This window comes from Prionailurus bengalensis, chromosome B1 (assembly GCF_016509475.1).
Source record: "Prionailurus bengalensis isolate Pbe53 chromosome B1, Fcat_Pben_1.1_paternal_pri, whole genome shotgun sequence".
Classification (NCBI taxonomy): Eukaryota; Metazoa; Chordata; class Mammalia; order Carnivora; family Felidae; genus Prionailurus; species Prionailurus bengalensis.
Window position 1 is genome coordinate 26460128 of NC_057344.1, and position 27119 is coordinate 26487246.

General features: G+C 47.9%; 1 protein-coding gene across 5 annotated transcripts in view; it reads right to left on the bottom strand.

Annotated features, from left to right (window-relative positions):
* Nucleotides 1-25676, bottom strand: part of MFHAS1 (multifunctional ROCO family signaling regulator 1) — a 101313-nt gene extending 75637 nt beyond the window's left edge. For all 5 annotated transcript variants that reach the window (XM_043560528.1, XM_043560538.1, XM_043560554.1 and 2 more), the window contains exon 1: nucleotides 22679-25676. In XM_043560528.1, coding sequence (XP_043416463.1) covers nucleotides 22679-25676 — 2998 coding nt within the window. The remainder of the gene's footprint in view (nucleotides 1-22678) is intronic.
* Between the last annotated feature and the right edge of the window lie 1443 nt (nucleotides 25677-27119).

The following is a 27119-nucleotide window of genomic DNA, read 5'->3' on the forward strand; positions in this document are numbered from 1 at the left end:
TAATCAATTAGGGGCCCACAAAGGTTTAAAATAAAAAAAAGTTTCATCCTCCAAATGAGAAAGTTAGGAAAACTGTTTCCTCATAAAAACCTATCTCCACTTAGTTTAAGAAACAAGTTCAAAGGGCAAAAACTGGAAATTCCCGGATACAATGGTTAACAAAGGGGAAGGGAGGTGGAGAGGGAGATTAGGAGTTATCCTAACTCACCAGACGCAGCCCAGAAAGTCCTATAGGAGGGGAGTCACGCCGAAAAGCAGCACATGACACATGACATTCACTCCTCTCTGGATGACTTCTCTTCATTTCAGAAAGTGGCTGAGGAGTACAGTTTTATATCATTCACTGTCCACTCTTAGGCTACTCAAGGTGAGTGGTCTACAACTTCTACGAAGTTGCTAGTATTGTAAAAACTGAGTTACCGATATTAAGCCATTCAGCCCCTTGGCCCCACTACTTTGTGTTCCCAAATTTGACATTCAGGATCTCAGAAGAATTTAATTCAGGAGCTCAGAAGAATGGACTCAGAAGCCTGGTCCATCTAAAACAGTGCCCTATGAGTTCACTGGGGAAGACAGAACAATCAGGACAGGGATTATTCCTGCTACAGAACGGGGTCCTCCTTCCGCACCACTGCTCGCTCTCGCAGGCACACAGGAGCACCAAACCGTCCAGTCTCAAAAGGGGGCGATGACAAGGATGTTCAAATGCTGGGGCTCTCCGGACTCGGCCGGGCAATTTCGGGAAAGCTTAGCCACTGAGTCCCCGCCTCTCTACCTACACTTCCCTTGCCACTTCACCTGCCCCAAGTGTTCTCCCTAACTGACCACTGCTTTTGCGGAAGATACAACTCTGGCGTTTAAATGGGGACTTACGAGAGGAATCGATGTACAGTTACCGAGTAAGATTGACTCTCAAGAGCCGGTAAGAAGGATCAGTGATACAAAGGGGCCACTAATCCTCCTCTTTCTCCAATCTCCTACACGGTCTCGTCACACACACTGACTGCTTCCTGTATCTTCTGCAGAAGACAGAACTGCATAAATGTGATGGAGAATGTTCATGTTACTACTTGGATCTCTCTGGCCTTGTGAACTATCCCACTAGGCAACTGCCTTGAGGAATCCTAAAATAAAATCATGATATGATATTGGATATGAGTTTACTTGCATCATTAGCCTTCTGAAGTGAATGGGGAGGTAGAGACGCGACACAAGACCCTTTTTAAGGTATAATCCCATCATTTGCAAACAACTAAAAATTTAGAAGGTGACACCGACCCCAAAGAGACAGAGGTGACTTGGTATGATCTATTTTTAGCATCCGGTTCAGCTACACATAACACAGTCACACTATTTCCCATATTGCTAACATGCGCTAATATAACAGAGAAGAGGAAACAACACAGGACTTCAGATTGAAGGAAACGAGGTAATAAAGCAGATGAATTGAGCTCTTGAAGTCTGTGATAGCAGAGAATGCAATTAAACAAAGACTATGGTTTTATTAAAATCACAATGGTTAATAGTGCAGGTAGACACCTAAATTCTTCACCGTATAAACTTTCTGTTACATTTTTACGGCACAGGTGGGGCACCTGCGTGGCTCAATCGGTTGGGCTTCCAACTTTGGCTCAGGTCATAAGCTCATGGTTCCTGAGTTTCAGCCCTGAAGCGGGCTCTCCGATCTCAGCTCAGAGCCCTTTTAGCATCCTCTGTCTCCCTTCCTCTGTGCCCCTCCCTCACCTCTTCCCTCCCCCCCCCACCGTCCCCTGTATACACACATGCTCTTTCTCTCTCTCTCAAAAATAAACATTAAAAAAAAAAACCAACAGGGGCGCCTGGGTGGCGCAGTCGGTTAAGCGTCCAACTTCAGCCAGGTCATGATCTCGCGGTCCGTGAGTTCGAGCCCCGCGTCAGGCTCTGGGCTGATGGCTCAGAGCCTGGAGCCTGTTTCCGATTCTGTGTCTCCCTCTCTCTCTGCCCCTCCCCTGTTCATGCTCTGTCTCTCTCTGTCCCAAAAATAAATAAACGTTGAAAAAAAAATTTTAAAAAACAAAACAAAACAAAACAAAAAAACCAACAGAAAAAACCCACATTTTTATGGCACAAATTAAAAATTAATCTCATGCTGCTGAAAGTATGCCTTTAGCTGTTCCTAAGAGAGAGAAAAAAAAAAAACAAGCAAAAACGAAAACAACAAAAAACACAGAGGTTCCTAAAATGGCATAAAAATAAAAGGAGGTCTATATGTACTTTACACATATCACATAGAAAAAAAAATTTTAAATAACTAATGTCTCTCCTCTTTTATTACTAATTTAACCCCAGGATTTTATTTTTTAAATTTTTTAAAAAGTTTATTGACTTAGAGTGCATACAAGCACGTGTATAAGTGTGGGAGGGTCAGAGAAAGAGGGAGAGAGAGAGAACCCCAGGCAGGCTCCACACTGTCAGTAGAGAGCCCGATGTGGGGCCTGAACTCACAAACCATGGGATCAAGACCTGAAGTGAAATCAGATGCTTAACCGACTGAGCTACCCAGGCACCCCTAACCCCAGGATTTTAAAAGCCATGCAAACAATTATTACATGAGAATGAGCTAATAGTAATTCAAAAATTATGAGTTACTGTACTTTTTTTTTTTTTTTTCAACGTTTATTTATTTTTGGGACAGAGAGAGACAGAGCATGAACGGGGGAGGGGCAGAGAGAGAGGGAGACACAGAATCGGAAGCAGGCTCCAGGCTCTGAGCCATCAGCCCAGAGCCTGACGCGGGGCTCGAACTCACGGACCGCGAGATCGTGACCTGGCTGAAGTCGGACGCTTAACCAACTGCGCCACCCAGGCGCCCCAGAGTTACTGTACTTTTTTAGTTAATAGGTTTAAAGGCCAACTCTGATGATCTCTCTAGAAGAAAAAAGACCATTTGCAACTTCCTATATTCCCAACATGCCTCTCTCACCACTAAGTGGATTTCTCCATGACCCGCTCAGCTGGACTCTCTTTCTCCTCGGAACTCCCATGGCTCTTTGTCTAGATTCGCTTTAGATCTATTGCCATTGGACATAAGCCTCATCTTCCTTTCCAGACCAAGGTCCTAAAGGACGTCTCTTAGGACGTCCTGCTGGATTTTCCGGGTGCCCTTACATTGCTGGAAGGACACCGTGAATTTCTGCTGAGTGAATACAGGATTCAGCGAACGAACAAATATCCTGACAAATGTCTCCCTACGTGTTATCTCATTTCTATATTGCACGAGTGCTGGGTTGTATCTTTTAGTTAATAACGTAGACAAATAGAGCTCCATCATTTCTCTGGCAAGGATTTGTTTTTTTAACTTAGTATAAGCTAAAACCATAATTAACCACTGGGAAGACCAGCCCCAACATTTTTCAACTGACCATGAAATGGAACTGACTGATACATCAGAACCAGCCCTCCGTAGATGTGAACTTCAAGGGGTGACCAGAGGCCTCGGGCTTTGCCTCCATGCGGAGCCGTTCCCAACCATTCAGATGTTTGCTTCGGATCGTCCCCACAAGTGATCTTCTTAGGGGAGAGGAGACAGCTCCCCAACCCTCAATGAAATACATGGGTAGGCCCTTTCTAAATAATTCCAGGTGGGCCAGGCATGACACCTGTGTCTGGGAGGCTCCGCCCTCATGAAGTAGAGAGCCACTTTCGCTCCAGAAAGAGGTGATAAATGACTAAAATAAACAATGTTACAACTGGCTTCCACTTTTAGTCATCATTACTTCATGAGTGAAACTTAAACAGTACCTTGGATACCTTCTCAGTTCCTAAAGAAATCTTTGCTGGGAGGGAGGGGGAGAGGAGGAAGGGGAGAAAAAGCACAGTCTAACTAACTCTCTGCTGTGTTTCATGGTTTTTCATCCTCTCTAATGGCATCTACAGTCGAGAGAAAATTAGTGGGAGAACAGACCATGGGCGTGTTAATAATTTATTCCATTTTATTGTATTTATTATCAGGTTAAAAAGCAGTTAAGGCCCAACCTGCTTTACACAGAGCATTAAGATCTTGGTGGGGCCCAGTGCCCTGACGAATTTGAAAGAGGGCACAGAGAGGGCGCCTGGGTGGCTCGGTTGGTTAAGCATCTGACTCTTGATTTCGGGTCAGGTCACAGTCTCCCAGTTTGTGGGTTCGAGCCCCGCATGGGGCTCTGCACGGACAGTGCGGACCCTGCTCGGGATTCTCTCTCCACCCCTCCCATGTGCACTCACTCGCTCGCTCTCTTTCTCTCTCTCTCTCAAAATAAATAAATATACCATATTTTCTTTATTAAAAAAATAAAAACTGAATAAAAGAGGGCATGGCGAGGAGGAAGAAGGGGGCAAGAAGAGAGCCACGTTAGAAGTGCAGCGAACCCAGAAGGGGTGTGCCTGCTCTGTGCTCTGCCAGTAGCCCGACCCGCAGCTGTCAACACCGCGGCCTTCTCCCACTCTCCCCAGACCCCACCCTACTGCAGACCTATTCGATAAAGAGTAAACAAAGCACCGACAAAAGCAATAACAGAAGAGGATGGCAAAAGACGATCATCCCAGACCAAACAGATCTTGGTAATATGTTTGCTTTGACCTCTTCTTTGACAAGCACCACCACTAAAAATAAGCTAGAACAAAAGGTGATTCGTTATGCACGGCCATAAAGAACCCTGGGGCACGCTGCATACATAATTCATGATGCGAAGCAAGCTGCCATCAGCTCCATTTATCCTTTCAATATTTTAAGGTGGCAAAAGGTTCCCAGATATTTATAAAGTCTCTTATTCCTACACAACCCGTCCAAGTTCAAGAACAAATGGGGAACTTTAGTTTTCTGCAAATGACATTACTCATGATCCAAAGACCATAAATCTTCTAGGATTCACTCGGTATCCATCACAGGAGGGTGGCTAAACAACCCTAATAAACCAATTAAGTAAGCAAGCAACACGTAAGAGTCCTGTTGAAATTAATCTTATCAAATCACTTCTGCTTTCTGTTTTAAGAACAAATGCCCCAGTGTGGTTCAAATTTATTCCATCCCATTCATCCAAATCATACGCTTTCCACCTGACACACAGGAAACAGAAGCCCAGGAAGGTTACTTGGCATATCTCAAGATCTCAGGGCCAGGCAGAAAGGCCCAAGACCTCCTCATTAACATCCTGGACTGTTCCCTTCCTTCCCAAGGGCCTACATCACTTCCTGTTATTAGATTTACCTCAGAGTGCCCCCCCCCCAACTCCTTTCTTACTCCATTCAAGCCCATCTTCCATGCTGCCCTGAGTGGTCTTACAAAAGGTGAACCTGACACACCCCCGTTTAGCCCTTGAACATTTCCCTCTCCCCCCAGGGAGGGGAAAAATCATCAAATCAAATAAAAATAGCTTTATATTGAGCTGCCCAGAATTCCGTCACGAATTTTAGCTAATCGGGTATACAGGCTAAAAAATATTTACATGGCAGGCGCCTGGGTGGCTCAGGCAGTTAAGCATCTGACTTCGGCTCAGGTCATGATCTCACGGTTTGTGAGTCAGAGTCCCAATTGGGTGAGCTTGAGCCCTGCTTCCAGTGAGCCCTGCTTGTCCCCCCTCCCCTCTGCCCTTCACTCACTTGCGCCCTGTCTCTCCCTCTAAAAAAAAAAGAAAGATTAAAAAAATATTTACATGTCATGTGCACTCTTAAGTAAAAGAGCAGACTCCAATAATTTGTCCGACCTTCTTCCCCACACCCCTATTCTATGACACTCCAGTGGCCTTGGTGGTTGTCGGAAAGTCCCCTAGCACCACCTCTGCCCTGCTGGAGACCTGTCCTCACGCATCCAGCCCTGCCCACCTGGCTCCAGGGAGCTCCCCCATCTCAGCCCTCCTCTGGCTCCTGGGGCCTGTTCCTCATATGTATACTGCTTGTCTGCTTTGCCCAGACTGCAGATGCCTGGGATCAGGGCATCACCTCTGACTCCCCATCACCTGCCCAAAGCCGCATCATTACAGAGCATCAGGTGATGTTCGTCGTCCACCACTATGGAATTGAACGCTCACGCGTTTGCATGTTATTCCATTGGTCATTCAACCAACCACCCATTTTTGGCAGGTGGAAAGCTAGCATTTTCCTGAAAGGCAGTACAGGGTGGTGACAAATGGCATATTTTCTGGAGGAGGAGAGCCTGGGCCCTGGCACATACTGTGTACGTCTGGCTAAGTCACTCGGCTGCCCTACGCCTCGGTGCTCCTCACCGTGAACGGGGATCATGGGCTAACATTTATCAAGCACTGACTGCCTGTCAAAACTACCCTGGATACTTGGCGTCCATGAATCCATTCAACCCTCACACCTAAGGAGGCTGTGAGAGGAGAACAAATGCTAAGGGAAGGTGAGGATGATTTCTCCTCGTGTACCCACGAAGAAACTGAGGCTCAGGGCAGCTCCCCAGGGGTGCGGGCTTCTTTACTCCCTAATCTGCTGGCTTTGAAAGATGAAAGATGCAAGGCCTCTCTCTCTGATGCTGCCGTGGCATAATGCAAGAAAACTGCCTGGCAGGATTCATCTCTAGCTATAGCTAATTTGTCCTACGTCACCCTCCACAGGATGCTATGTAGGCTCCTTGGGGTGAAGATCTGTCCCGTTACAGAAACGAGCTAAGGGGGGTGGGGGGAGGAGACAGAGGTGGGAGGCTATTCGTACTTTAAGTAGCGCACACCCAGATTCCAAGCATTGTATTATCCGGGTGACGCGTGTGTCTGCATCCTTGGGAGGCGACGGAGCGTGTGTTTACGCGTGGATATGAACAAAGCCACCGACGTGCACCAGATTCTTCGAAAGCAAATATTTGTCTACAAATGAAGAACCAGGATGCTTTTCTAACAAAGAACAATGTGCCCCATTCTAATTCCTGATTCTTCCTCCTGGTCTACAGCGGGCTCTGCGTTCAAGGGAAATCCCCCCATGAACGAATGTGTCTCAGATCACAAAGGGCACAATAAATCAGAAGATTCACGGACTGCGCATAGGGACGGCCTGCACGGGGGGAACACTTGGGGCCAGGTACAGGGCAGCCTAGCAGGTCCGGAAACGGTCACCTGGTTGTTGTTTTGTTTTTTGTTTACTTGTCTCGGCGAGAGACTTTTAACAGCCCTGGTAATCAACAAGACGCAGTCACCCCTGCCATTGGGGTAAGCTTTAAATGTTGCACCATTGTCACACAGACAAGGCTTGGAAACATGAACGGTTTTCAAAAAGTAGCTGAGAGGCTAACACAGATCTGATCAAGTGTCTGCCTGCAGTAAAGCCTAGCCCGACAGCCTCCAAGGCAAATTCCTACAAGGACCAAACAGAAAATAAGTGAATTTTCCTTTTCTCTGTGCCAAAGGAAAAAAAAAAAAAGTGGAAACAATTTAGTAATCAGGGAGAATGCACATTATATTACATGGTAACCAGAGGGCACGCATATGTTTTTCTTGGGGAAGGGAAAAGGCATACGTAGTCACAGAGGCTTTAATAAAAGAAATAAACTCAAAAGAACACCTGCCCCTATCTAGAGAGGGTTGGGCCACTCATCAGCCATCTGGGGGTGAGCAATCTTAGCGACAGGGACAGATGCATCCTAAGGGGGCTTTGCATCCCATTTTTGTGTTACTGTGCCCTGGGCACAGAATGGCCCAGCTCTCAGCAGACCGCTGAGCTGTTTGGGCATTACAGTGGTCTTCTGGAAAATTCATATCTCTCTTGTCCATTCTTCCCCATGTAATTCATGAGCAACAAGCCCACAGCAATGCCAGGCCAATGTGCAGTCAAGGTAGGTCAAGAGCATCCCAGCAAATACATATTTTTTAACAAGATACTCAGAAAAATGTGGTAGGCATACTCTTCTCCACACCGTCTGCACGGATTAGACAGTTAGTATGAGATGGAGAATTTTAAAGACCAAACCCTTCAATGAGCCCTGTTAAAAATTTTCTGTCTCTAAGAAAATGATTGCCAGTTTTGTTACCTTGAAGCAACACAGACAACTAAGTATCTTTTAAATGCAAAAGCAACCCTAACAGGATTGAATTCTTTACTGTTTTTACAGTTTAAACACATTTTATTGTGCTGGGGTTATCCATTTTTTTTTTTTTTTTTTGAGACAGAGAGAGAGAGAGAGAGAGAGAGAGAGTGTGTGTGTGTGTGTGTGTGTGTGTGTGTGTGTGACCAGGGGGAGAGGGACAGAGGAGGAGGAGAGAGAGTGAGAGAGAGAGAGAGGGAGAGAATCTTAAGCAGGCTCCATACTGAGCGGGAAGCCTGACGCAGGGCTTGATCCCATGACCCTGGGATCCTGTGCCAAAATCCAGAGTCAGATGCTCAACCAACTGAGCTACCCAGTCACCCCAACCATTCTTTACTCATTACACACACAGAAGAGTGAACAGTTCAGATCATCTCTTAAAAGTTTGAACCCCGGGGCGCCGGGGTGGCTCAGTCGGTTAAGCGTCCGACTTCGGCTCAGGTCATGATCTCACGGCTCACGAGTTCAAGCCCCGCATCAGGCTCTGTGCTGACAGCTCAGAGCCTGGAGCCTGCTTCGGATTCTGTGTCTCCTCCTATCTCTGCACCTCGCCCACTTGTGCTCTGTCTCTCAAAAATAAATAAACAAAAAAAAAAAAAAAAAAAAGAAAAAGAAAGTTTGAACCCCTACTTGTACCAGGATAAAACATCCAGGGTACACTTGCTATACATAACAACCAAGCTGAGGTCTAGAAAATACAATGTTCTGGAACTCTAGGACTAGTTACAGGACACAAATGAAAACTGTCCCACTGGCACAGGCAGATTTTTCTTTAGGTGACAGTGGAGGTAGAAAGGAGAAGCAATGTTTTTTGAGGCACCAGGGTGGCTTAGTTGGTTAAGCATCGGACTCTTGACCTAGGCTCAGGTCACGATCTCACAGTTCGTGAGTTCGAGCCCTGCATCAGGCTCTGCGCTGACAGCACAGAGCCTACTTGGGATTCTCTCTCTCCCTCTCTCTCTCTCTCTGCCCCTCTCCTGTTCACACATGCTTTTGCGCTCTCTTTCTCTCGAAAATAAATAAACTTTAAAAAAAGAAAAAAGAAAGGAGAACTAATGTTTTGGGTCAATGAAATACAGTTCATTATCAATCATGTTTGTATTCATTTCTCACATGGACACAGCATTATTCTTGCCACCACTATCTTATTTTGACCAGTGGAAAATTTATTTGTAGAGATGCAAGGTTTGTCAGTATTGCTATATCTAAACACGCCATCACATTAAAATGGATGAATTAGGGCTGCCTGGCTGGCCCAGCCCACAGAGCATGAGACTCTTGATTTCAGAGTTGTAAGTTCGAGCCTCATGTTGCATGTAGAGAGAACTTAAAAAATAAAATCTTGGGGCGCCTGGGTGGCACAGTCGGTTAAGCGTCCGACTTCAGCCAGGTCACGATCTCGCGGTCCGTGAGTTCGAGCCCCGCGTCAGGCTCTGGGCTGATGGCTCGGAGCCTGGAGCCTGTTTCCGATTCTGTGTCTCCCTCTCTCTCTGCCCCTCCCCCGTTCATGCTCTGTCTCTCTCTGTCCCCAAAATAAACGTTGAAAAAAAAAATTAAAAAAAAAAAAAGACTGCCCTTATTTTAGATCACAAAGTTAAACTTTTATAACTCCCAAGGCCCTTTTTATTTTTTTTTTCCAAGCCCCCTTTGGAGGCCCATCATTCTGACTCAGAGTTTTGTCGTCTTCTAGTTGTATCTCAACAGTGTTCTGAGCACAGAGCTGGATTGCCAACCCTGAAGGAAATAAAAAGGAGTATTTCTCAAGATGCTGGAAACTGAAGCATTTTCTTAGCATAAAATTTATAAAACAAGCTTGAAAGAATCCAAGGTTTTTCAATATAGGACATCCATTGGTAGAATATGACTGATATACAAACATACAACAGGTCTAAAACTACTCATATGAGAGCATTTCCAAAATACAATTTTAGGTGGCCAAATGCAAGGTGCAAAACAATGAGTGTAGCATTATCTTTTTCAGGTCAAAATATATGCAGGGGCGCCTGAGGGGCTCAGTCGGTTAAATGGCAACTTTGGCTGAGGTCATGCTCTCACGTTTGTGAGTTGGAGCCCCTCACTGGGCTCTCTGCCGTCAGCACAGAGATCACTTCAGATCCTTCGTCCCCCTCTTTCTCTGCCCTTCCCCCACTTGCACACACTCTCTCTCTCTCTCTCAAAAATAAACATTTTTAGGGGGCGCCTGGGTGGCGCAGTCGGTTGAGCGTCCGACTTCAGCCAGGTCACGATCTCGCGGTCCGTGAGTTCGAGCCCCGCATCAGGCTCTGGGCTGATGGCTCAGAGCCTGGAGCCTGTTTCCAATTCTGTGTCTCCCTCTCTCTCTGCCCCTCCCCCGTTCATGCTCTGTCTCTCTCTGTCCCAAAAATAAATAAACGTTGAAAAAAAAAATTAAAAAAAATAAACATTTTTAAAAAAAGAACATAAAAAATATATGTAACATATATATGTCATATATATGTTATACACACACACACACATATACATACGCAAACATATGCTTTCTTTTTCTTGGAAGAATTCACAAGAAACATTTTCCAAGAAAATGGAAGATTTTCCAAGAAAACCCCAAGAGAACTCAGGGTTAGGGTTATGAGAGATGGGATTCTGCTCCTAAACATAACATCCATATACAGGTATTAGTTTTTGATTGTCAGTAGAGGTTATACAGGTGGAGATATTACGGTTCCCCGTGTGAATCCTTCTGTTGTTACTTCCCTGTACTTAGAAAAATGATAATGGTATTATATTTGATCACAAGGAAGTGATCAAGACATGTGCTGAATAAAATTTAAAACATTAGAAAATTTTTAAACTCGAAAGGGCAAACATGCTGGAAAATAAATACCTTATGTGTGATAGCAAAAGGTTATTATATTTAACATTTATAAAGAGTTCATATAAATTGAAGCCTGTAATTATAAGAAATAAGAAATCACTGTGATTAAACTCAGAAAAATAAAAATACCACTAAGCTGATGCTGAAAGATATTATTAAACAATTCACAAAAGAAGCAACACAATTAGGCAACATTCAGAGAGGAAAACATTCATTTTCATGAAATAAAGTTTTGACCATCAGTGAGACATTGTCTTCCATCACATGTTAGTGCATTTTTAAGACGATACCCAATACTGAGGATGTACAGTGAGATCAATCTGGTGTCCTCAGCAGGTATGAGAATGAACTGTGGCCCCTCGTGGGAAGCAGTGTGACATGTACTGGACCTTAGACATTCCTCGCCTTTGACTCAATGATTCCACTCTGGGGATTACTGCCCGAATAAGAAAGAGGTTTTATAAAGAAATACAGTCATCAGAGAATTACTCGAAATGTAGTCATCAGAGAATTACTCGTAACAACAAAAACTTGAAACAACTTAAGAGTCTGGTGGTGAAATTAACAAAGGTAAAAATCCCCTTGATGTATTGTTATGCAAGCATTTGTAATTATCACGTAGATACCAATAATATGAAACCATATTCACGACCGCTTACTTAGGTTAAAAAAACAATATTTAAATTATTTATACAGTGTGATTACAGCTACAAATTTTAATAAATTGAAAATTAAGGGGGAAAAACTGGGACACCTGGGTGGCTCAGTTGGTTAAGCGTCCGACTCTTGGTTTCGGCTCAGGTCATGATCTCATGGTTGGTGAGACTGGCCTGAATTGAGCTCTGCGCTGACAGTAAGGAGCCTGCTTAGGATTCTCTCTCTCCCTGTGTCTCTCTCTCTCTGCCCCTACCCAGCTCTCATGCATGCCTGTGCACACGTGCCCTCTCTCTTAAAATAAATACATCAACTTAAAAAAAAGGAAGGGGGACTAAAAAGAGAGTAACTTGTGTTAAATAATTATATTAGATATCAGTCACAATATCGAATTTTTTCCCCTTTACCCCTCAAATCTGTATGTTTTAATAAAGGGGAAAAAAGCATGTTCAAAAGAGCATACAGTGTTTATGAACAGGGATTGTGCTATACTTACACTCCTTCCCCTCAAAAAGGGGAATTTCATCCACAGCTAATGAGATTTCCAAATATATGTTTAGACTTGTGCTTTCTAGAATAAGTGCAGAAACAGTAGCAGCAGCTAACATCTATTGAGCTCTTGCCATACGTCAAGCATTGTTTTAGGCATTTTACATGTACTAACCCAATCTCAGAACCACCCTGTGACACAGAGACTATAATGATGCCCCAAATCACACAGCTAACTGGTGGGGGAACAGGGATTCCAAAGCAGACATCTACTCAAGGGCCCTTGCATCTAACCACCGTATTGCAAGGCTTCCATTTTAAAATGCCACAGGAGGGGTGCCTAGGTGGCCCAGTCGGTTAAGCGTCCGACTTCGGCTCAGGTCATGATCTCACGGTCTGTGAGTTTGAGCCCCGCATCGGGCTCTGTGCTGACAGCTCAGAGCCTGGAGCCTGTTTCAGATTCTGTGTCTCTCCCTCTCTCTGACCCTCCTCTGTTCATGCTTTGTCTCTCCCTGTCTCAAAAATAAATAAAACGTTAAAAAAATTTTTTTAAATGCCACAGGAAATTCAGGTATTTCAAGTCAAAATATAAAGTAAATATGAACAAAATATAAATCAAACATTTAAAGTATCTTGCACTTCCTAGGATTCCAATTAAAATGTAACTGAGTATATTCTGATCAATTAAGAGGCAAGGAAAGTTGAAGGATTACAATGTAACATGGGAGAAAATACTGTCAGAGTGTGGGCAGTGGTGTCTAAACAAATGAAATGCACGGAATACAGTATTCCATTACTGCAAAATTCATAAAAATATTTCCAGCCTGTGATGTCCCAAAAAAACACAAAGGTAAGATACTGAAATTCAGTCCACAATCAAATGCTAATGGTGTTACAGCCCAATTTGCCTCTACTGCAGAATCTGTTATGGTTAAGACTAAGAGGAAGGAAAATCGGTGTTCTCGGATACATTTCCAGGGATTATGGAGGCATGAGGCCATCTGGCTGTTAGAATAACCAACTCTCTTTTCCTGCCGGTTCTCAGACCTGGAGAAAGTAACCAGTGGCACGCTCAGACGTGGATCCCCAGGACAGGTGTTCTGTCGGCCCAGCAACAACTTGATTATAAGTCTGAGCAAGTCATTTGAAATGACCCTGCCATTCTCCAGCCATAAAGCTCTTCCATACTCTGAACACAGCCCTGCCTGATGGAATAGGAACGATGCTTCCAAAACTCTAACATTTGGACCAGCCATGGTCACCAGCAAACTTCTTATCAGTTCATACGTGTGACTTAAATAAAGAAGCCTCTTCCTTAATAAGACGGCTAAGTGCTTTCGTGCACACATGCCCACCCCCAGGCATGGCACGCTGAACTCTGTATCACCCTCCGCCCCCAACTTTTTAAATCCCATTCTAATTTGAAATACCCTCCCCCACACCTTCATGTGGTTAACTGGAAATCACCCTTTAAACGCTCACCTGCACTGTGGTCCTTTTGGGAACCCCTCTCTGAGACCCCACCTCTCCCCAGCACCTGACTGTGACCTCTGCTGATTTCTGCAAGGGCAGGTCCCATGCATTAGCAGACCCCACAGGCCCAGCACTCGGTGCTACAGGATGGGGCATCCAGGAAAGAGGGGAGAAGAGGGGGGTCCGTGCATGCTGGAAGGCAGTCGGCAGCCTAACCCTAGGACCAGAGTAGGACAGAGGGTAGGAGCAGAAGGTCAGGGCTGAAACCCCAGAGCACTCTCACTCTGGGGTAGTCACTAACTTTCTAAGCCTCAGTTTCTCCACCAGCACATGAGGACAGTGATAACACCTGCCCCCCAGGGTTGCTGGGAGGATTAAATGAGATCACTCATTAGAAGCACTTAGCACTCTCTCTAGAACAGGTGGGAACTCAAGAGAGGGCCTGCATCTCACGGGCTTCTGACCTTGTCCCCTTAGAAAGTCTGGCGTGATGATTAATACAATGATAGCCTTTATGGCATGAAAAATAAAAATCTTACTGAAACAACAAAAAAAGTTGCTAAATCAAACAACAGACCCTGGGAGAAACAGAATTTTTCTGGGGCACCTGGGTGGCTCAGTCAGTTAAGCGACCGATGTCAGCTCAGGTCATGATTTCAGGGTTTGTGGGTTCGAGCCCTGCATCGGGCTCTGTGCTGACAGCTCAAAGCCTGAAGCCTGCTTCAGATTCTTTGTCTCCCTCTCTCTCTGCCCCTCCCCTGCTTGTTCTCTCATTCTCTCTCTCTCTCTCTCTCTCAAAAATAAACATTGAAAAAATTTTATATAAAAAAGAAATATCATTTTTCTGATTTTATTTTCTCTCTCCATTACTATTTTTTAAAACTCTCCCTAAAAAAAGAAGAAGAAAAGTAAAGAAAGAGGTTTGCTCTAGTCCCCCTAAATTCGCTACCCCTGTAACATGGTACTACTATAAGTCCTTCATTTTAAAGGTGGAGAGGATCTAAGAAAATTAACTCTTTAATTCTCTCAACATTTAACATGCTGACAACAGAAAACCGCCTCAACAAAGCATCCTCCCACAAAGAAACCTATAAGCAGCAGCCATATATTTTTACTATAGCAGCATCCCATTTAATTTGCACCGTCTTCAGAGTCAGTGTTCATAAATCTTTGGTGTCAGAAATGACTGATCACTTTGATCTCTCTCAAAAGGAAGCAAATCCATAAACGACTCAGAGATGTGAAGGTCCCTGATGAGGAGCCATCATTCCTCCTCAAAAAAGCAGATTTGTTTTCAAAGTTTTTAGAAAGCCTCGGGTACCATGCATTGTCTTTTTTCAGCATCCTCTCCAGATCTGCCTGCAATTTCTTGCAAACGAGTGATCCAAACTGGAAGTCAACTGAAGAGAGTGGCTCGGGCATTACTCTCCACCTACTCCTCTCTGCCAAGCAAATTCAAAGTATGAGGACATTTTTTCCTCAGTACAATCACATTTTTCTTCGGGAAAAAATCAAAAGCCAGGTTCTTCTTCTCAGTAATGATTCAAACCAGCAAATGAATTTCTCCATATGTAGTCCGATTCCATATACAGGAGAATCAAAAATTGTATCAACCGGGGTGCCAAGGTGGCTCAGTCAGTTAAGCATCCGACTCTTGGTTTTGGCTCCGATCATGATCTCACGGTTTGTGAGCTTGAGCCCCGCGTTGGGCTCTGCGCTGACAGTGTGGAGCCTGCTTGGGATTCACTCTCTCCCTCTCTCTGTCCCTCCCCCACTCTCTCTCTCTCAAAATAAATAAATAAGCCCAAATTCCCACCTCAGCTCCCCATGGCCTAGGCCACATACTTATTTTATTCTCCTCCAACTCCTATTTCGGTACAGACTTCTGTACACAGCAGGTCTTCAAGTGATTAATGACAGAATCCGGCTAATAAACTTACAGTACACTTGGCCGTCTAATCTGCTAATAACCTAATTTTTGTCTCCATGCTACTCCATCTCCTTAACTCATATCTGCCTATGGTTCTGCAAATTGTTCCAGAGCGCTACTCAAAATTTCTGTAGAGAAACAGCACTGCACAGAAGACCATGATTGCACAGTACTTAGGGGCGCTCCTCTTCTGTGTTCTTTATCGTCAGACCCCATGAGATCACAAATGCCACAGAACAGACCGGAAGGCCCAGGAACTACTTTCTTCCTCTCACTGACGCCAAGTAAGAGGATTCCGGATGCAACCATGTTAGATGTTCATCAACGTGGCATCTCAGAGCCTGGCCTAAAAGGCCCTACTCTCCTCAATTCGTGCCTTAAAAGCAAAGTTGCTACAAAGAACCTGGCAAGAGAATTTCCAGTCCATTCGCCCAGGAAGGAAGCCAGCAACCTCACCTGCTCCTTGCCTCCGGAAGCACTTGACCTCCCATGTGGGGGCCACAACCAGGTGAATGCACTAAATGCCATGGACTGTTCACTTAACAGGAGTTAATTTCCTGTTATGTGGATTTTTTTCTTAATATTTATTTTTGAGAGACACGAAGCACAAGCAGGGGAGGGTGAGACAGAGGGAGACAGAGGGCGGGCTCTGCACTGACTGCAGACAGCCCCACACGGGGCTCAAACTCAGGAACCTTCTTCTCCTTTTGTATTCTTTGCCTTCTGGAAATACAATACACTTCAGAAAAAAAAGGATGCTGATGGTTTTTCACCAATTTACTCTTTAAGAAACGAAGTATCAGAATGTTCAGCTAAGAGAGTATGTTGAGAAAGGAAAGACAAGAATATGTTTTCAAGCATTCCGTGCCCAAACTGAAAATAACTAAAGACGTTTCCCCTCCCTCTCCACAAACACGGCGGCGTGCAGGCAGTGGGGTCTGGGAGTTCTTATCCACAGCACAGTCCACGCGGAAACGTATCTGCCTTCGTCACAGCCAGCAACTCTTCCACCTTCCAGGAACTCAAACCTGCACCCCTAACCCAGAATGGAAAAGGCAACAGCCGGTGGAAGAAGGCAAATGGCTGGTACGAACCATGGAAAACGTCTTCCTTCCTGGACCAGCACCACACCTGCACTCTCCTCACCTTCTACACTTTGTCTAGAGGACAATGTCAAGGGGGGGCTGGGGGTGAGTCAGAAGGAGCGAGTTAGGGAACAGTCCGCTTGGGGGGGCGGGCAGGGCTCACTGACTCGACGGGAGCAAACGTGAGATCGGGTGGAAGAGGGCTTTCTGAAGCTGGCTGCTGCACTTGTTCACCTTGACCTCCCGGTAAGCTGCTCCTATGCCCACCCCTCCCCCATTCCTGTAGGAACTAGGAGGCAGGAATACAGGTGCTGGAAACATCACACAGGAAAATGGTATACGTTTACCTTAAAATACACACTTTAAGAGGCAGAACATCATAAACAACCCAAAAAAGCACCTCGCCAAGCAATCGATTATGGAACACTAGAGTTTCTTGAGTTCTTGAAAAGTAATCAATCTCTATTGAACACCTTCAACCGTCTCAGCCTTGCACCTGGCCCTGTCCGGGAGTGCTGTGCCATCACAGGAAACGTCAGAGCTCAGAGGAAGGGACAGAACCATAGCCATAGGGTTCTGCCATACCTTACATGGTATGTACCGCCATACCTTACATGGGAGGAAGAGTCTTTACGGAAAACACGTCATCATACGTGTTCTGGGGTTGTCCCAGGCGCCTGCGGATTGCTCTGGGTTCTACCGGCTGCCCGGATGTGAGAAGCCAAGTACGGATCAGGGGACTGCTTCTTCGATGCTAGAGCATAACTAGGGAATGCAGGCCAAAATGGGGCTTCCCCATCCCAACGCATTACAGTGAAGGTAGCCAGTCCCCAGAGAAACGTCAACCTGACAACCACCGGGAACTGGTTTTGCAATCAGAGCGGCTGAACCAGGGAGAGCAACAAGATGCCCGGGCCTGCCCCAAGCAGACCCTACTAGGGTGCTCTGCCCAGAAGCACAGAGCCACTCTCCTTTCCACCCCGGGCCACAGGACTGCAAAGCCTCAGGAGCCAAGAGAGGGCAAGGGAGGAGGCCAGCACCTGCCCTGGCTTTTTAAAAACAGCATCCTACTAGATGGATGACCAGGTCCTTAATCAAAACAGGTTTCCATGGAGAGAAGCAACTTAATGGGTGAATGGAGAAAGCAACCAGAAATGTTCACCCCGATATCAGCCTGCACCCCTCCTGTCCTGTATTAAAGAACAGAAGCCCCCTCCCTCGCTTCTCCACAGACACAGGAAAACAACTGTTTTCCTCAGCGCATTCTCTCACCTAATCCCCAAGATGACCTTTTGCGTGTTAAAATGAAGTAAATGACTAAGAACAAAAAGAAGAGGTTTACTGGGGAGTAAGACGAGCAGACAGCGGAATATGACATAAAACATCTGCTCACGAATAAAAAATACTTTCTCTAGGGAAATTCTAAACTACTTGTGCAGAGATGGGCCTGAGATTCTGTTCTAGGGTTTAAAGAAGAAGCACCTAATACTTAAAATAATCTGAATACTCCCAAGGCCTCTCAAGTCTTTGAATTCTATTTTTCATGGTATTTCTTTCTTCCACTGCATGATTAAGGTTTTGATTTTTATATGAAACAAAGCCCTCCAGAGTTCAAAGAAGACTGTTCACAAAATAAAAGCCAAGAGGCATCAATGTTAATAAAGCTAAACTAAAAAGATATTTAATAACCTTTGTGAAATTAAAAACAATGACTAATTCAATCCAAACAACTAGGTCATGCTCAGATTCCAGTAACTCTAAAACTGAGCTATAATAAGGCAAGAATTCTCCTTTGCTTCAGTGGTCACAATGAAGGGCCCATTCAAGGGAAAGACCAGTAATACAGACACAATGGAAACACCAGAGGGACGTTTGTGGGGCAGAGGAGGGAAGTTGGGACACAGGACAAAGCAAGATGATCACTACTACGGGGGCCACCTGGGAATTTGACAGAGTACGTGAATAACAAAGAAAAAAAAAAGGTATTTCTCACAAAAGACCAAACAATCATTCAGCAAACATCTGAGAGGCTCTTACAAAAAGCCACCAAGCCTCAGGCGGGTCTCCTGCTCAGAGGAAGCAAGTGGACAACCTAATCAAAGAGATCTTGTGACATACAGAAACACCAGCAGAGCAAGGCAGAATACGCTGGATGCCTCAGAGGTATACAGTGTGCAAGAAACAGAACAGGGGCACAAAGCACTCAGGAGACGGAGAAAGGCATCAGGTCACTGCCTGAATGAGACAGACTAAATATAAAGACGACCATGTGGGAAGTCTGTCTCCTGCCCTGGGTTGCTTCCTAATTATTCCTACACAGGACCTTTAATGATTTGGAGAACAGGATATTTAGTGAAAAACTACATTCACACCAAGTTCAACTCACGAAGGCCCACTCTTCCAATTTAAAAACGCACCTCATTCACTCAACCACTTGCACGGACTCTCAAGGGACTAGAGAGTCTTGCTCAGACCTATAGCCTGGCTTCCACATCTTACTCAATGTGCCATGCATCATCCAACCGAAGGAGTAGTCAGTGCTACTGGCTTGGATAGCATGCTGGTAGAAAAGAACAAAAGCATGAATGAATATTCCACAAGAAGAGACCTCACTTCAGGACAAGAACATCCCACCAAGTCACGAGGAGAAAACCTGGCTGTCCGATTCTGGCAGGTCAGTACCTGGTGAAAGCGGGCAAACACGTGACCATACACTTAGGATCTATCTAACCTCTTCCGAGTTTCCAAAAGCATCTCTTGTCACTCAACACTTTTGTCTTTTTTTTAATTAAAAAAAAAAATTTGTTAATGTTTATTTATTTTTGAGGGAGAGAAAGCCACAGAGCGTATGCAGGGGAGGAGCATAGAGAAAGGGAGACACAAAATCAGAAGCAGGCTCCAGGCCCTGAGCTGTCAGCACAGAGCCCGACGCAGGGCTCGAACTCAGGAGCCGTGAGATAGTGACCTGTTGCGAAGTCAGACACTCAACTGAGCCACCCAGGTGCCCCAATGCTTTCGTCTTAAATAAGATACATAGGTAATCTCTCTAACAACATAAGTGGATCTTTTTTTCACTAGAACTTTTAAAGCCAAGTGGTTGTTGGCTGAGGATTTTCCAAAACATCACATTTCTTTTGTAAACTAAAATCAGAAAAGAGAAATCCAGCATTATGTCTCTCTAGGTCAATGACATTGGTGCAGCTCAGGCCAGAAAATGCAATGCCCTACTGACATTGAACAGGGCCAAAACAGACTCCCCCCCTCCCCCTCCCCGCCAAAATAAACTTTAAGAGATCGTAGTGCAACTTTACATTTCTTCTGTATAAAATCAAGGGAGACAGTAATTTACTACTTATTTTAATGTCCTAAAGTTGAAAAAATTAAAAATCCAGTCTTTCACCACTGAAAACAATAAATGACTTTTTTTCCCCACTAAACTTCATTCTGATGGGTCTCAAATTCATCTGACAGGTTTTTGATCAAGTCATTTGTATTAAAAAGTACTGATTTTAAAAACTAACCACTTAAAATTGCCTCACACACGTACAAGCAAACGGTCCACAAAACATTCTCCTTCAATTTCACACCATCCTATCTAAAATTGTTAAGACTCTACAGGGGAGTTTGACACTTTAACTGAATGTAAAACTAAGTAACAAATTGTTTTAACTTCTCTAAAATGCAAAACGACTTCTTAAAGAGACTCGAGGGCTGCCAGTAGATTAAAGAAAGTTTCTGCTGAGCTAAAATATATTTTAATAAAACCTAGGGGCTCAAACATATTTTTAACCGTATGCCCTAACTGAGCACCCAACATTATAATTCTGTTCCTACATTGCCTTCTAGTTATTATCTCAGCTCTTCCCAAGTCTTTCAGAATTGTTAACAAATAGCATCAAATGAGTGCTGTCACGGAAGAATCTGAAAGAGGAAAATGGGTTTCTTCCCATCTTCTTTTATTTACTTATTTATTTATTTACTTAGAGGTGTATTTAACGCACAGTATTAGTTTTAGGTAAACAACGTAACAATTCAGTGTTTGCGTGCCTTGCAAAATGATCGCCACAGTAAGTCTAGTTAACATCTGTCACCATACGGTTACTTCCCTGTCTTCTTAATGTCATGAATGTACCCATAATCATTTTTTTTCCACTACTCTGTGCCCTTTGCTACTTTTCAAAGAAATACAATCCTAAATGAAGCGAAAAAGATTAACTTAGTTCTCAGACCATGTATAAGCCAGACGTGCGTAATCTCTAGCACAAAACCAACTCATGATTCACTCTTACTCGATATATAATACAATTCGATGATTTTCAACCATTTATTTGTTTTCTACGTTGAGAAAATCATCTTCTCCTTACAGCCTACATCGCAAACCAGGTGTGCCTCCTTTGAAAGACGCACAGGCAAAACAATAGCAAAAGAATGGGCTCTCGGTTTCCGTAGCCTGGCACACTGTACGTGCTTTGCTTGTGGAATTTATGACTGTTCAAAATAAAAAATGGAGATCTGAGGTTAGAAAAAAAAGAAAAAATTCTGGCCTCATGGTTTACTCCTCAAATTTCCTGGAACTCCCCTGCCCGGAGCTTTGCTTGTCCAATAACCTGTGTCTTCCCCTTTGTTGATAGGAACAGATTTATTAATGTTTCATCTTTGGATTATGAATCAGCTTTGGGCAGCTCCTTCAATGAGCTACTCTGTGACTATGTAACTCGTAACCACTTTCTTCAACCCAGTAACACAATAAAGAAGTGTTTGCTTTCATGAGGAAGGCACCAAGGCAAATATAAAACAAACTGAAGAGTCACGGACAATGACATGACACCAGATAATCATTCCGAATGGACAGCTCAATTGACTGGTGGTAACTGAATACGGTGGCTTTTTTCAGGCTGAAGAATTAAACTCAGCCTAGATCTAGGGCAGCAGGAAGAGGTTACCTTTGGAAATATTGGTGTCCGATTGCTTCCTGACACTATTAGGAGCTGCATTCAGACTAGGACAAAGATCAGAATGGCATGCGGTCTTCCATTTCATCACAGCTCAATGTACCCTGGGGGTGGAGACTGAGGGGGCGAAACTGGCCATGATGCTGTCACTGGGCTTGTCCCTACGACGCCCGGAATGCTGTTAACCATACCTGCTCCCCAAAAGCCGGAGTTGTTTAAAGAATGCTCCAGTGTGAAAAATGGACACATTCCCAGCTAAAGACTCAGGGTATCAATTAACCAGGCTCAAAAAATCCCACACCACCAGTTCTGGAATTCTCCCACTCACCTACAATGCTTTAAAAAAGTAAAACAGAAAAACGTGTATTGCAAAACAGTCCCCAAAAGAGAAAAAGGAAAAAAAAAAACCCCAAAAAACCATAAAACTCTTGTCAGCCTTTTGTCCCTTCCATCTCTCACAAAGTATTTCCAAAAAGCTCTAACGCTTAGCAAAAACCAAACCTTTAGACATCTCTAAAGCACAAAACTGGCAGGAAATACCCGAGGAAACTCCCCTCAGAGATTTCAGTAATCTATCTTCCATGCCTTAGAGTGTGCTGGGCAACAGTGATCCCAGGACTTAGTCATGCATTACAGACTGAATTTTTTGTCTTTACTAAACCATCATTCACCCCATTTACAAAACATTCTTCTCTAGAATTTCCCAAGAAAAGTGAGAGATAATTTTTACTGTATGATTATGCTGAATTTAAACCAAAGATGATGACAATGACATCTCAAGCCGCGAGCACCCCGTAGAGATGTGTCTAATATGCACAATAAGCCAGGGCTCAGCATGAAGCTATCCATCTTCTGTTCAACCACCTGAAATTCCTTCCATGGAAGGCAGGCTGAATTGGGAAAAGGGAAAAGGAGATCCAAAATCCAACAGTGGGCCTGGAACCCGCTTCTGAGGTCTGGGTCTTTTTATTAGGAGAGTATGACACTGTTAACTGTATTTCTCTTTTGCTCGTCCCTAAAACCCCCTGCATTCACATTGAAAAACTTTCCCGGAGCGCCTGTGAGGTTAAGCCAACAGTCGATCAAATGAAACACCGGCATCTTCAAAAAATGCACCTTAAAACGTTACCACAGAAGAGCCACGTCCCTCTCCCCACTTACCCACAGAAGAGCCACGTCTTTCTCTCCACTTACCTGGGAAAGCGTGTGGATTGGGCGACCCTCTCTTAAGGCACTTAGAACAGAGAATGTGCACGGTGTAGTGCAGTCCAGGCCATTCCTGAAGTAGGACATTCAGTTCCTCTACCAAGGGGGTTATGGCTTGCCACGCCGTCCATATATTTGGTAACGAGGCATGGCTGGCAATGGACAGAGTGTCTGGCTGCAAGACCCCCTTGGCAGGTCTGTAACTGACCACCACAGGAACCTTCCCTCTATATGCAAAGATCTGAAGTTTACCATCCGATCTGTGTACCACGTGGCTGTTGATCTGGACGCTGTAGCGTGCAAACAACCCGGGCGGGAAGGTAAAGGGAAAACTGTATTCAATCTGCAGCTGCTCGGCCACAAAAGACTGTCCGGCCAGGTTGGTCCCGTTGATCCAGGCCTCTGCGTGGGGCACGTCATTCTGCACATAGCATGGGAACTTGTACCAGGCCGTGGACCCATTCAAAGGCTTGCCCTTGGGTTTATTGAGGCAGTAACAGAGTCCCATCTTCTCCAGCAGCTCCAGCAGCAGCTGAAAGTCCTGCTGGGCCTGGACATGAGGCTTCAGCAGCAACCGAATGACATGGGCTGGCAGGAGCCCATGAAGCAGAAAGCCCTCCACATAGTGATGGAGCTGGGTGGTCCGGAGCAGTTCCTGGCCCGGGGTGGGCGCCGCCGCCGGTGGGGAACTTTCCCCCTCGCCCTCACCCTCGCCGCTGGTCCCCAGAAGCAGCTTGTGCAGCAGCAAGGAAGGATCCCGCTGGAAGAAGACATTGAGGATGTCGATGAGGCGGGTGAGGTTGTGGAAGACGTGCTCCTTGAGGGCTGGGCTGTCCTCGAAGTAGAGCAGCTTGCCGCTCTCGTGCAGGTAGGAAAGGGCGCTCTGCAGCCGGTCCTCGGTCAGCCCCGCCTGCAGGCCCAGGCGAGCGGAGTCCCACCAGCTCAGCCACAGTCGTTGCGCCTGGGGCGGCTGGAAATGCAGTTCCTCCAGCACCTGCCAGGACCGAGGCAGCACTCTGTGTAAATTGGGGAAGATTTCCCTGTGCTCGGCGACCGAGAGCAGTTTGTCCCGAAGGCGCTGTAACTGGCGAGGGTCCCTGCAGCTAACGGGCAACACCGGGGAGAGGATCTGCAGCCGGTGGTTGAGCAGGTACTGAAAGTGGGCCTTGCGCCGCCGAAGGTTCTTGTCGGAAACCCCGTAGTAGGCTGCGTGGGGGCTGGCGGAGCGCAGCTCGAAGTCCCGGGCCAGGGCCTCGTCCACCACCCGAGCCAACCGGCTCAGCCCCTCGGCGTCGTGCTTCTCCTGCAGGGCGATCTGGCGGTGAATGTCCAGGCACTTCTCCTCCAGCTCCCGCTCCCCACACAAGTCTGCGTGCGTGCCCACGATGCACACCACGGCGTGAGGCACGCGGGCCCCCACCCGGTGCAAGAAGGAGCCCACGGTGGTGGGAAAGCGGGGCGGCTCGTAGGTGGCCAGGTTCACCACCAGCACATAAAGGGCTCCTGGGGAGAGGAAGAAGGGCTGGATCACCTCGTAACTTTCATCCCCGGCTAAGTCGTACACAATGAACCGCAGCCCCCGCGAAGCGTCGGCCGTCCAGCTGGTCACCTCGATGCCTTTGCTCACAGAAGGAGCCGCAGGCGGGTAGCTCTTTTCCTTGTCCCCTCCTCCTTGGTTTCCGTCCACACTCTCCTCCGTGAGGCAGTGGCGGAGAAGGGTCTTCCCCGCAGCCTTGTGGCCCATCAGAAGCAGCTTGAGGCGGGGCTGCACGGCCGGCTGTGAATGAGCCAGCTCCTTCTGGTAGGCTGCGATGTAGGGGATCCCCTTCATACAGACCTCGTAGGGGGGCTGGATCAGCGGGTTGTCCTTGATCTTCCACAGGCCCACCCTCGAGAGCTGGCCAAAGTTGTCCGGCAGCACTGCGATCTGGTTCCCTTGCAGCACCAGCTCCTCCAGGCCGGTCAGCTCCACAATGGAGTCGGGCAGGTAGCGGATCCGGTTGTTATCCAGCCAGAGGGTGAGCAGCCGGCCCAGGCCCGAGATGAGGGATGGCACGGAGGTGAGCTGGTTGCGGCTAAGGTAGAGCTCCTCCAGCCCAGCCAGGGGCAGCAACGCGGCAGGGAACTCCTCGAAGAGGTTGGAGGAGAGGTTGAGCATTTTGAGTCGCTGCAGGCGGCTGAACTGGGCGGGCAGAGCCTGCAGCCCGTTGTTGTCCAGCATGAGGCTCTCCAGGCTGGCCAGCTCGCAGAAGCCGCTGGGCAGGGTGCCAAGCTCGGCCCCGCTCAGCCAGAGGATCTTGAGGGCACGCAGGGCACTGATATCCTCAGGTAGGCCCCGCAGCCGGTTGCTGGACACGTCTAGCTCCTCCAGGGCCGCCAGCTGCAGCAGCTGCTGCGGGAAAGCGGTGAGCTGGTTGTGGTCCACGTCGAGGGTGCGCAGGCGGAAGAGGCAGGAGAGGGAGTCGGGCAGGTGCGCCAGCCGGTTAAAGCTGACGTCCAGCTCCTCCAGGTGGGCAAGGGCCCCCAGCTGGGCCGGCAGGGCGGGCAGCTGGTTGTGGCTGAGGTTGAGCTTGCGCAGCTCCCGCAGGGCACTCACCACCTCCGCGCCCAGGGCGGTCAGCCGGTTGTGGCTCACGTCCAGCTCGGTGAGGTGGTGGCCCAACTCAGCCACGGCCGGGGGCAGCCGGGCGAAGCGGTTCCTGCGCAGGACCAGGACGCGCAGGCTGCCCAGCGCCGAGCCCAGCCCGTCGGGCACCTCCTCCAGGCCGTTGTTCCCCAGGTTCAGCACCTCAATGTCCCCGATGTTGGCCGGCAGCACGAGCTGCGGGGCGTCGGGGGAGTCGAGCTGCTCGGCGCCGGCCCCCGGGCAGCCCCCGGCCGCGCTGAGGGTGAGCTGGCGCAGGTTGCTCCGCAGCTTCCTGGCGCGCAGGGCGGCGTCCCGCCACAGCCTCACCGTCTTCAGGTTCCCACTGTCCTTCCCAGCCATGGCGGGGCCCCGGGCCGACACCCTCGCGCCGGCGCCCGCAGCTACATGCCGCGCTGCGCCCGGGCGGGCGCCAGTCTCCCGGGCCCTCTCGCCCCTCCCTTCCCACCAGCCCTCGGCGACCGGCGGCTGAGGGTCCTAGCGCAGCCAGCGGCGGGGCGCCCGCAGCTGGGGGGCGGCGGCGGCGACGCGAGCAGCTCCGGGGGGCGCCGAGCGCGCGGCGCGGGGGGAGGCGGCGGCGGCCGGCGGGCAGCGCAGCTCGCATTCTCCTCGCGCCCCGGCCATGGGCGCGCCGGGGCAGCAGGGCCGCCGCCCGCCGCGCCGCGGAAGATGCCTGCTGCTCCTCCTCCCGCTCTGCCCGCCTCGCGGCGCCTCGGTGCCGACTCCGGCCCCGCTACCCTCGCAGCCGCGGCCCCGCGGCCGGCAGCGTCGTCGCCTCCGCGAGCTCCAGGAGGAGGGCGGCGCTCGGCTCCGCGGCCGGCATGTTGCGGGCGCAGGGCCGGGGCGCAGCCGGGAGGAGGGGGCGGCGGCGCCTCCTTGTCTCCGCTTTCCCCGGGCTCGGGCGGGAGCGCGAGCGCCGCGTCCCCGGCGCTGGGAGGGCGCGATCGGGAAGCGGCAGCGCCGCCCGGCGGAGCGGCCCCCACGTGACCGGCGGAGGCGCCGCGTGTTCCCGGCACCGCCCCGGGGGCGGGAGCCGCTGGGCGAGCGGCGGCTGCGGGGCCGGAGGCGCCCGCGGGTGCGGGCCCGGGACGGGGACCGCGCTCGGCCGGGCGCGCGCGGGGAGCCGGCTCTGGCTACGGATCCGGGCTTCGGGGTTTTCCCGGTGGGGCTGGGCTGCGTCTGGCTCTTTGTTGGCCCCGCGCCTCTAAGGATTCCTTTTTCTCCCCTCCCGGGTCGGGTCCGGGGGCCGCCCTTGCTCATTTCTTTACCGCCCTTCCCCTTCCCCTGACCCTGCATCCACACTGTGATGGAGCTGGCGGGATTCGGGGGCCTGGGTTGCGTTGTAGGAGCTTAGAACCAGAGTGTGACTAAACAAAAGGACTAAAGCAGGCAACCGTTCGTTCATTTGGTACATATTTATTGAGGCCCTATTTTGTGCCAGACTGACTGAGACGGACGTTCTCAGCTCTCCTGGGGAAGCCTTGGAGCAGGCTCCTGGCCGGAGCTGGGGAGTCGGGGAGGGGCTGGGGGCCTGGGGTACGCAATGCAAGGGCTTTTCATGTAGGGTATCCCATTTATCCCCACAACGACCCCGTGAAACAAATCCCATATCCCCATCGTACAGTACTTTTACTGTTAGTTCAAGAAAATGGCAGCCGTTTCCAGGCAAAATGCACAGCCCAGTGCTCGTTTTTAAGGTTTATTTTTCCTCTGTTAGGAGGTTTCCTTGAGATCACATCTACACTAAGTAAGTAATATCTTCAGAATTTACCCAAACCTCGGGGC